Genomic DNA, 17,178 nt, shown 5'->3' with positions numbered 1-17,178 from the left:
CCAGTCCCAGTGTCCCCTGAGCTATACAGGGTCTCTGAATTCTAACCATAATCCTAACAATAATGGTACCTTGGTGCTAAGGCTGCCACGCATCACCATGCGTGGCCCAGACTAGAAAGCTTTGAAGACAGCAATGTTGGCGATCTGCAGCCATCCACTTGGCATGACTTTTGCAGTTCCTGTGTCCCTGGAGGTGTAGGCTTTCTGACTCTCTGAGCCCTAACACTAATGGTAATGGAATCTTGGTGCTGCTGCTGAGGTCCCCAACACAAGGCTCTCTTAGAAAAGTAGGGAGGCAGCAATGTTGGTGCCCTGCTGTGATCCCCTTGGCACGACTTTTCCAGCCCCAGTGTCCATGAAGCAACAGGCTTTCTGTCTCTGTGAACCATATCTTTGTCTGAATTTAATATGTGAACAACTCTGGTGGTAAAGTAATTGACCAGCGATGTTGAAAAAATGTCCCGATACCTACTAGAATTCCTTTGAGAAGCATAAATGCATCCAGCGGGACTGAAATATAGTTGAAATTGGAGAAAATATCTGGAAGATCTTGCTAAAAGTCATTTTTCATCAAGGCCATTAGCACTCTATTTGTCAAAGCATTCAGAAAGCTCCTTAATTTTGTTGGACTCATTGCTAATGCTGCTGCTTATGTTGGGACAGTAATAATCTTCTATTAAACAGGAAGCCACATTCTTTCATTTTGGGTGAGGATTTGTAAATGGCAGTCTATTCATCCATTTATCAATTCCAGATGTATTTAACAGTCCTTCAAACTAAAAGTGGGAAAACAAAAATTAGATTAATTGTAATATGGCAACAGTCTTCAGTATACGATACCATGCTTTCTGCCCTCTAAGGACTCCTAAATCAGTTCAACAAACATTTTCATGCCTTGGTTATATTGAGAGCAGGGAAACCTCCAGCTCTGACTTCATTTGGGATGAGCCACCACCAGCTGAAGTGTTCTTTCTCCTCCTACCTTTTACCTCCTTTCTCTATAAAATCCATTTTTTCCCTGCTTCAAGCCTCACGTTGCCTGGATGTTGCTCTGCTCCTCCACTCTCTCCACTTGTGGAGTGTTAACGAGGTTTTCATCAGCGAAAGATCTGTCTGACTTTTGATAGGGAAGAAATTCCCTGTCCTATCTTTCTTCTTTATGGCCTATTTCAGTATTACACACAAGATAAAGTACTGCTTCATTCATAGCCAGAGCAACAGGCAGGTATTCTAGAGACACAGTGCAGCTATGAAGTCCTCCAGGGAGGATTGCTCATGGAGGTTGGAGAAAAAGCTTTCTTGTTTAAGGATGTTGTAGTTTAAAATGTGCAGTGGGAGAAATGGAATGAACCACATCATTGATATTTTTAATACTGTGAAAGGCAGTATTTCACCAGTTTTGTAAGGACAGGAAAAAACAAAAGCAAGCAGTGGCAAAAACCAAACCAACCAAGCATCCAGAGCTCAGGGAACATAAGGAGGATAGGCAAAGTGCAGAAGTCACTAGAGACAATGCACTGCACCTCATGAGTGCAAATTCTTGCTATTAATATGGCATAAACTATTTATGCTCTCTGCTTACTCCTCTGTAAGAGATGGGCAACTTACCTTGCATCTTGAGCAGGTGCGTGCAAGGCAAAAGCATACAGACAGACATAACAGAGCAGATGGAGAACATATGAGTCAAAGCATACTCTGTAAACAGATATTACAGAAGTAGATAGGTGGAAAAAGGCTTCTTTATTAAGTGCTCTAAGCACTTCCCTAGGAATCTATTCCTTTAGCATAAGGAAATAGTCCTTCTCTCTCCTAAGGAACTGAAAAACATTTGCTTTACTGATTGCTTTGGTACAGATCTAAGTTTCGGGAATCTGACCTATAAGGTGGAAGCTCAGCACTGCTAATGATTTTTGTGTAGGATGTATGTATCTTAGCTGGCACAGGCTAAATATGTAACATACAAGGTCTATATTTCAAAGAGAAGACATGCAGCTTTCCAGCATTTTCTAATTTCTGTTTCAGCTCTTCATTCTTTCTTAAACTCTTTTTACAGAATTGCAGGATCATCTCGGTTGGAAAAATCATCTGACGTCATGGAGTCCAACCTTTGACTGAACACCACCATGTCAACTAGGCCATGGCATTAAGTGCCACGTCCAGTTGTTTCTTGAACACTTCCAGGGACAGTAACTCCAATACCTCCTTGGGGAATCCATTCCAATGTTTAACAACCCTTTCTGTGAAGAAATTCTTCCTATGTCCAGCCCGAACTTTCCCTGACACAATTTGAAGCTATGCTCTCTTGTACTGTCACTTTTTGCCTGTGAGAAAAGACTGACCCCCAAAGACGAGGAAAGTCTCTGGATATCACTTTTTTTTTTTTTTGTCAACTGCTGACATAAAAAAAGGGAAAATCATGGGGAGGAGGAGGATAAAATGGGAGAAGAAAACTCATAATGGTAAAATTTTAAACTACTGAAGTTTAAGTTTTGATAAAAAACCAGATTTAAACAACAATTATGAAAAAGAAGGTTCTAGCTAAAGACAAGTATTTATTTTTTGCTGGAAATAGCCTCTGATTATTCTATTCAGCTTTTGTTACATTCCAGCTATAAAGTGCTAATCAGTACAAAATTTAAAAATTCATTACAAGTTAAATAATGCACTTTAATTATGTACCTTATTAATGTACTTTAATAACATCCATACACAGACACATAGTATGTCTTGTATATACAAAATTCCTACCATTTTCATGCTAAGATATCAGCAATTTTAAAGTGTCACGCACCTGCAAAATAACATACATTGTTGTATTCACCATAAGCATGTATGTATGAGACCACTACATAGATCTTCTTCAGATTCTGATGAAGTGTTTCGGTTTCTTGAGGCACACCAACCTCTTTGTAATATTTTCAGAAATAAATCTATTGTGAATTTTTCCTAAAGCCTACATGCAACCATCCAGTATATAAAAGTATATATGTCTCCTTGCAGGTAAATTATTCTCAAGGTTTCCACTCAGAGATGAAGTTCTCTAAGATTCACTCTCCTTTCCCTCCTCTCTCTTCACCATGTTTGAATTCTGACATTTGCTTGCTGAAAGGATGAGTTAACTCAGAGGCAATGCTGCTATATTTTACCTGCTTAAAGAATGGCCAGCAAGGAGGGCTTGTTTATTTCCCTCAAAGCCACACTGCCATAATATCATATTGCATTTGCCCAAGTCAGATAACTCTTACAGCCCACATACAAATGGAAATTATTTTGCCACTTCTGTGTCTCAAATAATCTTTTTCACAATTACTGGATTACCTCAAACCACTTAGATAACACTAGTGCAGTTTAGATATACAAGAGAATCTACCAGTGTTTTTTTGCCAAATGTTATTTTTTAACACTTCCTCCTATGAATCCTAAACAACTTTTTGTTATTCATCTCACTAACCATTCATGGATGAATAGCAATTGCTGAATGTCTTAGAAACAACACCTTGAAAATGTCATTCAAATAAATTTTTCAACAGCATGAGAGGCTAGGAGGTAATTCACACTTCTTTTATAATAATATTCTACAAGAGGTACTGTAGTCATCTGCCTTCCTGCCACCTCCTACAAAAGTAAAGGATTATGAATTCACTTTGATTTAGTGCAGCCAAATGTACCAGGCAGAGAAAAACACTGCAGATAGAATATGCTATTAAGACTGGGACACTATGAGAAAAGCGATATCCATTATAGCCCCAAAACTAACCTGTTCCTCCCAGTTCAGCGAAAGCATGGGAGAATTCTGCAAGGCAGAGTTGGAATACATCTTTCCTTCTGTAAAGAGCATTCATCCATGCACAGGAATGCCAGAAGCATCCAAGCCTGGTATCTTGAACACTGCCTTTTCTAATGAGAGAAGCTCAGAACCCCACTTTCCCCCCCTAAATATCAGCTACTTATTAAAATCCATAGATTCCCTCTTCCTGAAGTTGTGTACGCACCTTAGACATTCACTGAACCCTGATCCTCAAGTGTCAAGACAGCATTATGCCAGCATTTGCTCATATCCAACTCTGCCATGACTCTAAAACCAGCAGCAACTCAAGACCCAAAGCTGGGATAAAGGAACTAGACACCCTGTGGCTAAAAGAGGGTTTCATCCTCTTTCAAGGGGCAATTGAGGAATGAGGAGGTACCAGCTAAGAAATTCATGTCACAAGATCCATCATGCATCTGACACTTCAGATCATTTTCTGCTGTTGTCACCATGTCCCCAGACCCCCAAAACCAAAGGAACAGCAGATTTGAACCATGGCTGAGGAATGTATGAAGCAATCAAACCCAAATCATCTATTGTCAAAGTCTGTCTGTGTTACTGAATGCAGATGTAAAAAAACCACCACCATTGCTACTGCTAAATTAATTTCCACAGTATATTCTGCATACACAAAGATTAAGCCAAAGGAATTAAAAAAGAGAGGGAAAAATTGCCTATTTCCTCTAATCAGATATGCAGACGAAGCATCTTCCTGTAAGTCAGTTCCTTTCAGACAAAAACTCTGATAAATCTTACAGTTAAGAGTGAACCCACTTTTAAGCATAACATTTGAACCTAAGCTCATTCTTCTGATGACTTCATATGAAGGATGCTGGCACCACACAGTCAAGGACACTGTAGTTCCAACCCCTCTCAAGGTGGATGCTGCATAATCTCTTTCTCATTTGATATACAGAATGGCATGTACTTGCCATGAACTTTGGCCTTACAGGGCTGTTGGAAAGGCTGAAAATATTCTGCTGTATTTAGGGCCTTCTCCAGTTCTCTTAGTCAGAACAGTTTAACACTCTGTCAGTCTGACTAGTGCCTCATGTAGGGAGAGATTTCTCTTCCCTTCCATCACACCTGAAAGCAACAAAGCTGACTTGTAGGACAAAAAAAAGCAGCCAATTGGTTTCAATCCTTCTGGTTTTCAGCACGTTCCAGGACAATTTCCACAGTCTCTACCATGGGGCTAAGGAGTTCATCACAGGCTTACCTGATGTAATACCCTCTTCCCCATAGCTCATCTGCCATCACTGCGGAGCATGAGCACTGCTCTGTGCGGCACTTCCCGTGTGGTGGAAGACATACCCTGAGACAGAAGGGGAACTTCTATGGTGCCTAGTTTCTGGTCCGGTGAAGGGTCAAACAGGTCCCTCAGGTAGATCAAGAGAGCTTCAGAGATTGCCTAGCCTGAGAGTAAAGCTATGATGTCTCAGAATAATTTTTAAAATTAATTCCTCATGCTGTTTACAGGATTGGACCTTCCCATTATCAAAGCAGCTGAAGATTTAACCTCCCTGTGCTGCTCCCAGCAGCACTGCAGCTATTGAGCTGCTTGCACGTTGTCTGTCTGTCCCATCGGAGAACACTTCCTGTAAAATGAATTTTTGGCATGGCTGCTTCATTCTGTGCCAAGAGCAGAAAGTTGATGCACAGATTAGCGATTGATTTTCTAAGAAGTATCCCACAAATCAGGTCTCTTCTCTCTGTTTGCCTTCAAATTTCTGACCGAGACTCTATAATTAATTTAAACAGATACAAGCACTTCTCCTCCTCTCTTTTTTGATGCGAGCTGTTTCAACAGACTGTGCAGCGAAGCTGCAGCAATTTCAAAGGCTTCCGCTCCCTGCACAGAAGGGAGCAGCTGCAGGAATAGCTCTTTGAAGAGGAAATGGCACCAATGGGACTGGCAGGCAGCTCCGAGCTGAGCTCAAACAGCCCCCAAAGTCCTTGGGAGCATCTGAGGACATCAAAAAAGGAAAGAATGAGGCTGGGAGAAGCCTGAAGAATGACATTCCCCCATCCCTGGAGCTTTCTTCTTTGCAAGCAGCAGGGTCTGAGAAGAAGAGTCTTCCTTATACTTGGTCAGATAATCCTGCTAATATTGAAAGACTGGATATAAGGGTTGAACGCAGAAGGTGTTTTCAGTCCTGGATTATTTATTAAACTGTAAATGTATAAATATATATACAGACCAAACATATGTATAGAAATTTCGGATTTCTGTATATTATTAAAAATCCTAATCTATTCTGCTTAATATAAATAAGCATACAACCATATTTCAAAATGACTATAAAGCACTTGTGGGCTTCATGCATGTTTAACTGGTTAACTGATGAACTCACTGATGTGATTTATCTCAATGAAATGGTACTTTATTTTGATGATTGCAAATATACCCTTCTGTTATTTACAGCACAGGACACACTTTCCTATTATCCTATTTAAGTGATTTATAGCAAATTCAATAGACAAAATAAAGAAATCTTTATTTCAGATATACGAATTTGTGCTCAGGTACCCTCTCTGTCCCCAGAGTGGGTAGCATCACTGACTTACTGCTGAACTTCATAACTGCTGGAATTTTCTAATGCTGATTTAATGGGCTTCACACATAATCGGATTGTATCCATTGAAGCCCCATGGCCTATGCTACTCTTGTAGGACTACCCCAGCAGAGGGGTAGTTCAAACAGCAGTCAATTTTTAGTGGCAGGCCCACAACAAATGCATGTTCTTTTATGAAAGCTGCATGCTTCCCTAATTACTTATATATAAAAAAATGCCATTTTACTACACTCTGCTACTGTGCATAACCAACATGTTGTCCAGAAAAAGAACTGACACAACATATCCTGCAAGTGCCTCTTTTTTGTCACATGACACTAATTATACACCCACTGCATCAAACTTCTCCATCCTTGTCCTCCTAACTGGCAAACTCTGACTTTTCCCATTGATTTCACACCACTCTTCTTTGGTCACTTTTCAATTCTACTTTTGGAACAATTTAAGCACGTGAACATACAAACCTGAGGTAAGTGGTGCACAGACCTACTGCATGTGCCTATTTATGCCCATACTTCTGCACATCCACTGGCAGAGATGTGGACAGCCTTTTTTGTGATATTGTGCTGAGTTTGAAAGGACAATACTGCATCCTGGCAGGAACGGTCCTCAAACAATTTTGTTCTATAAAGTTTTGCTTTGCTATTAACATGACACCCTGGTGTTCTGATACCGCCCTACAAATTATGATAAAGAATGATATTCTATTTTATTACACATTGCAATGAACTGGCTAATGAACTTCATTAAAAACACTTCACTTTTCCTAAGTGTATAGGCTACTTAACTGGGTTATTAGATGATGTGGAAAAATATAAGGAACTAAGTTCAGATCAGTGGAATAATTATCATTTCCACTTCTCTCTGAAGTGCAAGGTTTGCTGATACGCCTTGACACCTCATATCTTAGTTGTACTTTCAACGTCTGGCAGGGTCAGTTGTTCAGAGACAAAAACTCCACGGCCAGTTGCTTATACTTCTGACAGCAAAATTAGAATGCAGAGCAGGAAATAAACTGAAATGGTCTCATACTTGAATGGAATATCAACATTCTGCTTAATTAGGTCACTAAGCATATGTTTGTTTACTTGGATATCTTCTCTCTGGCAGTTCATCTTTGGGTAACACAACTATCTCACTGGAGATAGTGGAACTCCCATGGTGGATAACATGAGGTCGGTAATTTGGGGGCTAGAAAAGTATGTTTATAAACACTATTTCAAATACCTCATAATGTAGAGAGTTAGAGTGTAAGAGCAATACGTGCCTCACTGGCTTCTGTGTCAGGTTGGTGTCCACACAAAGGGCAGCAGAGCCATTAGGGAGCTGGTTACAGCTCTCCGAATTTCTGCCTGTCCCTGATTTACCTTCTTAGTTGATTGTAATGCAGAGAAGGGTGCAGAAGCTAGCAATGCCTATTCCATACATATGGAAAATTTTCCCATGTCGCACACTAAGAGGCACAGGCAATATTGCTGCCTACATTCATCCCAATCACTGTGTAAATTTTTTTATGTTATATTTTATTTTTATAATTCTCTTCTACATCCATCGATGCACTAATTTTCTTGTTTGTTTTAAGAGCACTGGATGCTTAGAATGCGTATCCAGCCTTCTTGTCGTCAGAGGTCCAAACACACTTCTGTTGGTGCAGATAAAGCCCAATAATTTCCATTTCTGTTTGCATTACAGGCCCAAGCCTCAGCTGAGACTAAAGGAAATCCTTCAGAGATGGTCACAGTACAGACAGGTCCACATAGGCACTGAGGAAAGAGCAGACTGCTGACTCCTCCTTTTATGGGCCTGTGTTGAAAGGAGGACAGGGCTTACAGAAAACTGTGTGTGCTGTTCCCTCCAGATCCCAGTTCCAGAACATGGAGCTTTAGGACAGGCGTGTTTTTTACAAAGAGACAGTCTTTTCTGCATGGAGTATCTCAGCAGTTGTTCCTCTGCTATCAGTCTCACATCAGTTCCTGGGATGAGTTTTTCTGATTTCTCGATAGAGATTACTTGCACCTGGATGGGAATGATAGGGTGTTGGCAGAGACACTGAGCAGACGAGAGGAGAGGGGAGAAACCTTGCCAGCCTTTGTGTGTGCAACTGCTGAGTCAGTTCAACAGCCCCAGAAATCCCCACCCCCACAAACACAGGTGCAGACGGCCATGTAAAAGTAATCTGAATTCGGCTGCTGCCCAAATTCCACATTCCTCTTGGCTCCACTGGAGCCTTTTTCCCACATGACCTCATCTCCCATACCCGTGAGGGGGACTGCCAGCCAGGCAACGCACAGTTTTGCTCAAAACATCCAGGAGTTGTTGCGGAAGTGAGAAGGACATGGGAGCCTGATACAGGTGAGAGGAAGAGCACATAGGAATGCCTGAGTCTGGGCCTTTGAACCCCAGACTTCCCCCACAGCCACTGAAGTCTGGAATCCAGATCCTTTGAGCTCCCAGGCTGCTTTTGTGTCCTTCCACTCCAGCAAAAATGCCCAGGCTCCAGGAGATCCCTTCATGTGAAGGACTCTGCCAGTGTAAAGCTGCTCTGCAAAGAGCCTGGCAGTTTCCATTTTGTCCCCCTCTAGAAAAGGATTAGAGCATATCAGGATGATCTTGTGGGAGATTCAAGATGCCACAAGCCAGCCTCAGCTGCTGACGGAAGCAGTCAGGCCCCTGCCCCTCTCCGTACACAGCTCCAAGTAGCTGAGGACTGACATGATGTGAACAGCAACTTCAGTTCCAGCTTGAGGACTGAGGGCTAATTCCCACACCCATCTCAACACATGAATTAATACTGAGTACAGATACAGCATATGGAGCTCACAGACATATTAAAACACAACCACTGACGATTAAGATTTAACCTACACAAGCCCTAATGATGCTCTTGACTACTGGGTCAATTTTTCTTACATGTGATGACATCCACCTGTCTACAAAAGAAGAGTAAACTCCTTTATTTTAACTTCGATTAAGCAACCAGCAAGTCCACACATTCATCATTTGCTAGGGAGACTAATGAAGCCAAAGCCAGTGGCAATCAAACACATGACATCTAAGCAAAGGCTGCTTCCATGTTGTGTTTCAGTTTCCAAAATGAAGCCACTTCATGTGGCTTTGTACAGCAAGCTTTGTAACTTGCCTGATTTGATTTTGAGGAAGTCTTCAATCATTTTTCAAAGAAGAGTGAAAAAAAATTGGTTGATTTTGATTACAGTAAAACAGACACAAAGCCTGAAGTACTTCAGATAGCAAAAGTTTCAGGATTCACAAGAAGTTCGAAAAAGGAAAGTGGACTAGAAATCCTGATACAACTTCACTGTAGAGACCACTGCTTCAGCTGCTACGATTGGTAAAGGAAAATCAAAATCTGTAGCACTCAGATATATATCATATTTTATGATGCATATCTATGAACCACCCATTCCCTCATCTCATGTTTAGCATATCCCATGTGTTAAGGCAAAAAATAAAAACCTGAGCAGTAGGCACGAGAATGACAACACCATCGGGAGCCTCCTGCTGTTGGAGGCTTTATCGAGGAGAACTTTGACTGTCAGCTTGGCTGAGCTTCAAATTTGCCCTAAATATGGTGCAACTGGCTAAGAAGAGCTGGGACGACAGGGTGAGAAAGCTTGCCACCAGAGAATTAGCAATATAAGAGGGTGGCTACCTTCCTCTTTGCTGGGCTCTCATACAGACTGATCAAAAAGGCAACACTAATACAAACTACCAGTAAGTGTTAGGTACTGTGTATGCCAAGCTCGAGCAAGGCTGCTCATGCAAAGCAGGGGCTGTGGCCTTGCAGATGGGGCACAGGCACAGAGCAGCACAGAGGTGTTTCAACAGGCACAGTGCAGCTCATGGTGGGAAGGAAAAAATGAATTGCAAGAGGAATTCCGCTTTTAAGAAGTTGCTAAGAGGCACTGTGTGCCTATTTAAGTCTGAATTGTGTAAGCAGTGGGAACAGAAAGGGAATGGTGGGCAAGGTTAGGACTGCCCATTGAATTTCCTGGATTGACTAGGAAAAAATCCTATCTGCCATCTGAGTGGAGCACTCTTAAAGTTGTGTCTACATCTTTAGCCTCCTTTAGGGCTATTATCATATATCACAGACCTCCTTCCTACAGCAGCCATGAAGCTGCTTCACAATTTTTGCTGGCTCCTAGGGAGAAGTACTGAGTGGGAAGCTTTATTTTTTCTGTCAATCTCAGTCATGGTCACTGCAACCTCCCATGGTTGTGAACTGCATCCAAAGATCCTACGGATGCCCTTTTGCACTCAAGCTCTGGGTTAGGCTTTAGGCTGAAATCATGTTGTGAACTTAGGAGAAGGGAGGTGTGTGGGAAGGAAGAAATGAGAACAGAAGGAAAGGACACTGCAAGAGCCAACACTGGGATGGAAAAATGGAGATTTACAGGAAACTTGTCCTTACAAGAAATGCAGAACAGAAAATTGTTGACATGACATCCTACATGAAACAGAGATACACACAACACTATCAGCAGCTTTGGAGGTGTGCATGATCAGAGTAGTAAGGAAGAAGAAACATCCTGAATCTGAAACACTATCTGTCCTGAAACAGAGATTTAATTCATTTCTGGTTTTAAAAGTTGGAAGAGGTCATTTATAATTTGAGTATTTTTCAGAATAATTGAAAACAAATAAGGAAAAAACTAGCTTACAAGTATCAGAAAGCCATGTTTGGGATGCTTTGTTTTTATTAGTATTTTTTTTAGACAGAGTATTTATAAAATCCAAATACAGATTTGTGGCTCCATATGTACAGTCAGTAGAACATTTGGTTGCACTGTGGTCATCTCAGTGGTATTAACCTGCAGCCTCGTCATTTATTATTTGTAACATCACTGTCTTTGTGAAGTACCAGGTCACAATTATCATAAATCCCACATATTTCACTTCAGTACAAAAATTTTGATCACTCTTAAGAGTGAAAAAGGAGGAGAAATTAAGTCACCCAAACAGGTAGAACAATCAGATTCTGTGGGAACATACAACAGGACAACCAAATCATGCCAACAAGAATTTTGGCTCTAATATGTTGAAGTGTGAATAAAAGCTCTTGTGCCTTGCTTGTCAAAAGACCACATGCAACAGCTTGGCCATGTAGGCAATTACCATAATCTTTCGTGGACCTGCAAAGTATTCCAGAAGTGAACATGCACTACGGAAATCAGCTGGTAAAATTCAGCCCTGCTCCCACTTCTGAAGTTGTAGCAGTCCATGCTCTCATTCGACAGCAAGAATTCGGGGCAAGGATCATCCTCTAGTATGTACTTTGTACAGAGCCAACACAAAGGGTGGAGAACTCTAGTTGCCACACAACATAAATAATAGTGATTCATCTTCCTAATGACTCCCTATTAGCTTGATTGCCCGCCTTGATTCACGTGAGGTCTGTAACAGCTTCTGTGGGCTGTCAGAAACCTTATTTCCTCGAGCTGTTTATATTGGTGAAAAAGACACCAACACACCTGCCTCCTGAGAGGATGTGTTTGAGGCAGAACACAACACAGCCTCTCCTCTTCATGCCTGAATGCAAGTTTGCTTGAGCTGCTCTTGAAGTGATGAGGAAAAATGGGAATCCAGGCTCTGTATCTGCAGCCAAGAGCAGCTTATTTCTAGCTCAGGTGAGAGTTATATTTTGGGGGAAACATATGCCCCAAATTGTGTTATTCCTTCTCGCCCCTGCAAGCGACTGCAGGTTCCTTTTGCTCCCTGAACACACAGGAGCACATGAAAAAAGTAGGTCCAGTTGCCCTTACTCAGCATTAAACCATGTCCTTGGCTCACTTGTTGCTGCAGCAATTCTAGGGAAGCAGATATTTGTTCATTTTAATAAAGGCTTGTCTATATTAATCGATCCTGTCCACATTGTCATCAAGATCCAGACTCTCGCTCTGTCTGGGACTCCAAATGTCCCAGACATTTGGAACAAAAAATAATGCTTTTTTTGCTCCAGTCATACTCATCTATCGTGTGTTGTCACAAAGACCCATGTCACCTCTCTGGTTTCTTTATAAGCCCCTGTCACAGCTTTATCAACCCACTATCTACTTCTACCTGTCCTCTTTTTATTTGGATTTAGGTATTGTACTTTTACCTATCCTGGACTAGAATTCAGCATTTTTTTGCTTGCTCAGGGCTATGGTCTTTTCAGGTTTTATTTTTTTAGGTTAGTTTAGCCATATGGTTATTTAGCATGTCCCCCTGCAGCTCTTACTCCCAAGACTTGATGACTGCACTGATAGCAGCATCCTTAATCTAAGAATACAGTTCTTTTCAGTGGAAAGAACAGGTTGGTGAGAAAAAAGTAAAAATACCAGAAGAATGAGATTTTTAATACAGTCTTCACGTCTGCGTCTTCTACTGAAATGCTAACAAAGTCTATCTACCTCTACAGGTTTAAGTTTTGAAATTGGTGAGTTTTTTTAATAAATAACCAGTCTGATTTCACTGAGTAACTCCTTCACACCAAAACAGGATTCCCTTCTTATTCCTGTATCCCTTCAGTGCATACTTTTCTCTTCATCCCTTCCTGGCACTGTCCTTTAAACATCCTTATGAAAAAATATTTGTGGAAAAATCACACTTGTCCTTGGCCTCTGCTATTTTCCTTCTCTTCCATCCAAGACCCATGACCAAACTCCTCCTAATCACTGAGAGGACTTCTAAACTATACAAATACACAGAGAAAGTCGGACATCTTTTCAAGTACATCACAAAATTAAACTATAAACTACAGCAATTACATGCACAGTATCAACCTCAGCTAATTAAACAGTTACATGCTGTTTCAAATGCCTTCTTCTCACCCCCCATCTAAATCAGGTGAAAGCCTATCAAACTAAATTCTTGCGACTTCTAAAAGCAATGTCACATCTCCTCTGGATGAAGTTTGGGCACAGCTCAAACTGCACCTCCAAACACCTACTAAACATTCACAACATGGGGTAGACGTTGCATTGGATACTCTTGAAGAGTAAAGACCATGTGCAGCCAGTGAGAAGCAATTCCCTGTGAGTAGACACAAAAGAGGAGATATGAAGATAATATTTTCCCATACATGTTGCCAAGCCTCTGAAGGCTGCAAATCTCTCCAGAGCAATCATTACAATGATGGTTCTGCATGTTGTGCTTGAAGAATAGTGACATTTCATCAGCTACCTACAGGAGATGCAGAATCAACGGAGAAGTATTTTACAGTTTTCCAAGAGCACACGGGGCAAGCAACACATGCTGCTACTGCATCTGCTAAAGCTTTTGCACTGCCCACTCACACATTCTTAGTAGTTTTCTCATGTGCTTATAATGGACTTATCCTGACACCTCCGGCAGATGTACCTCTGCAACCTACCTCACTATGCTGCAGAACCTCTGCTCAAATAAACTTAGGTCGGCAAACACAGATTTTGACTTCTTGCTTTCCTGTGCTTGCAATGATGGCTGATACTCTGAATTTTTCTCCCTCTCATGTTGGAAAACAGCAAAAAGCCAAATGACAGCATTTTAAGTCATACGCACTCAAGCAAAGGCTACATTAATCAGGACTGCTGATCAGGACTGCTCTTAGCTGCTGCTTTGTTCTTTGGTCTCCGGAAAGATCTGTTTCCTAAGTTGCTAAGCACAGGCTTTTCCAAAGCTGTCTCTGCATCCAGAGCCCACATTCCACTTCTGTGTGAGGGAGGTACTTACAAGCCTAAGACCCACCCATGTTTGAAGAGGTCAATTTGAAATCAAATAATCAGAGGATCACTGAGGTGGGAAGGGACCTCTGGAGATCATTTAGTCCAAACTCGCTGTTCAGACAAGGTTTAACTAGAGCAAATTGCACAGGGCAGTGTCCAATTGAATTTTGATTTTCAGTAAGGACAGAGATTCCACAGCCTCTCCAGGCAACCTGATGTAGTGTTCAGTCACCTTTACTAAGACCTTAAATCATGTTGTCCGGGAGCTGCTCTACGCTGACGCCCCCACCCTCGTTACCCACACAGAAGCAGCTCTGCAGTGTTTAACATCCTGCTTTGCTGAGGCTGCTGAGCTTTTTGGGCTGGAAGTCAGTTTAAAGAAGACAGAAGTTCTCTATCAACCTGCACCTCAGGAAGTCTTCCATCATCCCCATATCACCATTGGCCAATCAGAGCTCAAATCAGTCCAGCAGTTTAATTACCTAGGTAGCCTCATCTCCTCGGATGGTAAGATAGACGGAGAGATAGACAACAGGTTGGCAAAGGCATATAGAGCTTTCAGAAAACTCCATAAAAGAGTTTGGCGAAATAAACACTTGAAGAAAAGCACAAAGATCAGTGTTTACAGAGCCATTGTGCTGTCTACTCTCTTATATGGATCTGAATCATGGGTCATCTACTGCCACCACCTGCGACTCCTAGAACACTTCATCAACGCTGTCTCCATACAATCCTAAACATCCACTGGTCAGATTATGTGACTAATACGTCTGTTCTAGAAAGGACAGCAGTTACAAGAATTGAGGCCATGTTGCTGAGAACACAGCTGTGCTGGGCAGGGCACGTCTCCAGGATGAAGGACCACCGCCTCCCTAAGATCTTGCTTTATGGTGAACTTGCCACTGGCTGCTGCAAGAGAGGAGCCCCAAAGAGGAGACACAAGGACTCCCTGAAACAAATCTCAGCCTTGGCCATATTGATCAACATAACTGGTCTACTCTGGCCTCCAATTGGGAGGCCTGGAGACACGTCATCTGTAACGCTGCTGATGCTACCTTTGAGAACACACGCAGGATCACTCTCGAGGAGAAAAGACAATGCAGAAAGAACCGTGTCTTGGTGATACCACCTAAGGAGTCTTTCTGCTGTGCCTTTTGCAACCGGATTTGTCTATCTCGCATTGGCCTCTTTAGCCACCAGTGCACTTGCAGCAAATGTGGGTAGAGTCCTTCCCAAATCTTTGTTCGCGAAGCCTAGCCATGATGATGTTGACGATGACAGTAAAAAAGGCTTTTCTTATGTCATCTTAGCTTATTATACCATCTGAATATTTTTTCTTTTACTCTCCAAGGAACTGTGAACTGGTCTACACTTTTGGGGAAACTTCCTGCAAGTGAAGTATTAGCAGGAAGGGTGGGTTCCCTGCCATCCATACTCCATTCTGAAATTTTTAAGGTAAGAATTCACACCACAGATTGCTAACACTGAAAAGGGATGTTTATTATTGTACCTATATTCTAGCTCACAGACTGAAGAAATAACACAAACATCACAGAGTCAATCTACTTAGAAAGTCTAATCATAGCTGTCACCTTTTTCTCCCTCTTTGCCAGTTTCCTATTACTGGTGCTGATGAGATTTAAGAGTGGAAGAAGATTTATGTATGATTTATGTAAGATTTATGTATGATGATGCCACCTGTTTCTGAGGTTCATGAGCAGGATGAAAACAGTACTTTTACTTTACTCATTCCTTAGTACCTTAGTTCAGTACCTCAGTTCAGAACATCATTCAGCATCAATGTTCTACACATCCAAAGAGGAAATAGGGCCTTCAAAATGGAATTAACCACTAGAAGCAGCCTTGCAGCCAGCCACCAAGGTCCCTGAGATCTTTTACCAGCTTGTCCATCACATTTCCACACTTATTTTTGCAGCATGCTTACTACTGTCAGGATTGGATGAGTAATCTTCCACACCTTATCTTGTGTTTTCTTTACTAACAGCGTTAACTTCAGGAGCTTGTTGCTCCATTTTATGATATAACTATCCCATTATTGGTCTCAGTTATGTTTCAACTTCAAATGAAACCAAACCAAACAAAAAAGGTGGGAAAGAATTCCAAGTCTGGAAGCAAAACTCCCAGGCATGTACAGGATTATTGCCAAAGATCTAATTCATGTGATCTGTACACGGGTAGGGTTGTTTGGTTCAAGTTGTAATACCCGTGCAAATTGTTGCCTCTAAGAAACACCTAACATGAAAAAGTTTAGGGAATGATAGGCTGACATGAACATTACCAACTTCCAAGCAGAAATTAAGGTATTGCTACAGAATAAGTCATGGCCAGGGTGGGAATTATGGGGTTTTTTTATGGCAAAACTGAGAAGCGGATGTGTCAGATCAGCCATACAACACAGAAAAAATAAGACAGCTTCCAAAGTAAGTACCAAGTATAATACTGTTCACAAAGGCTAAAAGCATCTGGGCCAAGACAGTATTCTTTTCCCTGAAATTTTATATCAAAATAAAAAAAAAAGTCAGCTGAAGACAGCCTTGTCTGTACCACAAAATTATTGTCTATTAATATGTATAAAATAACTCAATGTGAAAAGATTAGGGCAGACAAAGACTACTGCATTTAAAGGAGCTTCATGCTAACTGGAACAACAGATGATGATACAAAGTTAAGGATGACAGTGCTACATGCCATGTCAAATTTAGTTCATGTAAACTAACATGATAATTAAAGGATGTTTGCGTAGAGTTTCCAGATGGAAGAGGGAAAGACGTTGCTTAAAATGATTTCTGATGACTTTCTTACGGGAAGGAAAGAATGGTAAGACCATTTTACCATGGTTAAGACCATGGTAAAAAGAGAATATAGTGTCTTGCAGGAGTGTTATCCCACCAAACAAAGCAATCTATCTCTACATATATGCACAGAGCTGATGACAGATATGGTGACAGAATAAACACAAATAGAGAAAGTTGTCCCACATTTCTACCACTTTTAAAAATTCTGAAAAATGCAGCTGAGGGACGGACATAATTGAAGTAAAGCACAACGTGCCTGTTTCTCAGTCCAA

General features: G+C 41.3%; 1 protein-coding gene across 2 annotated transcripts in view; it reads right to left on the bottom strand.

Annotated features, from left to right (window-relative positions):
- AIG1 (androgen induced 1) overlaps window positions 1-17,178 on the bottom strand; it is a 123,318-nt gene that overhangs the window by 28,047 nt on the left and 78,093 nt on the right. Inside the window, exon 4 of one of the 2 annotated variants that reach the window (XM_017825922.1) lies at window positions 7,947-8,400. The exons of the other annotated variant lie outside the window; for it this stretch is intronic. Within the exon in view, the coding sequence (XP_017681411.1) occupies window positions 8,110-8,400 (291 nt within the window). The 3' untranslated portion in view covers window positions 7,947-8,109. Of the gene's footprint in view, window positions 1-7,946; window positions 8,401-17,178 lie in introns of those variants that run through there. 2 annotated transcript variants of the gene reach the window in all.

Source organism: Lepidothrix coronata, unplaced genomic scaffold, assembly GCF_001604755.1.
Source record: "Lepidothrix coronata isolate B3197 unplaced genomic scaffold, Lepidothrix_coronata-1.0 Scaffold123, whole genome shotgun sequence".
Classification (NCBI taxonomy): Eukaryota; Metazoa; Chordata; class Aves; order Passeriformes; family Pipridae; genus Lepidothrix; species Lepidothrix coronata.
The sequence above is the reverse complement of the archived record's forward strand: the minus strand, read 5'-3'. Positions and strand labels throughout refer to the sequence as shown.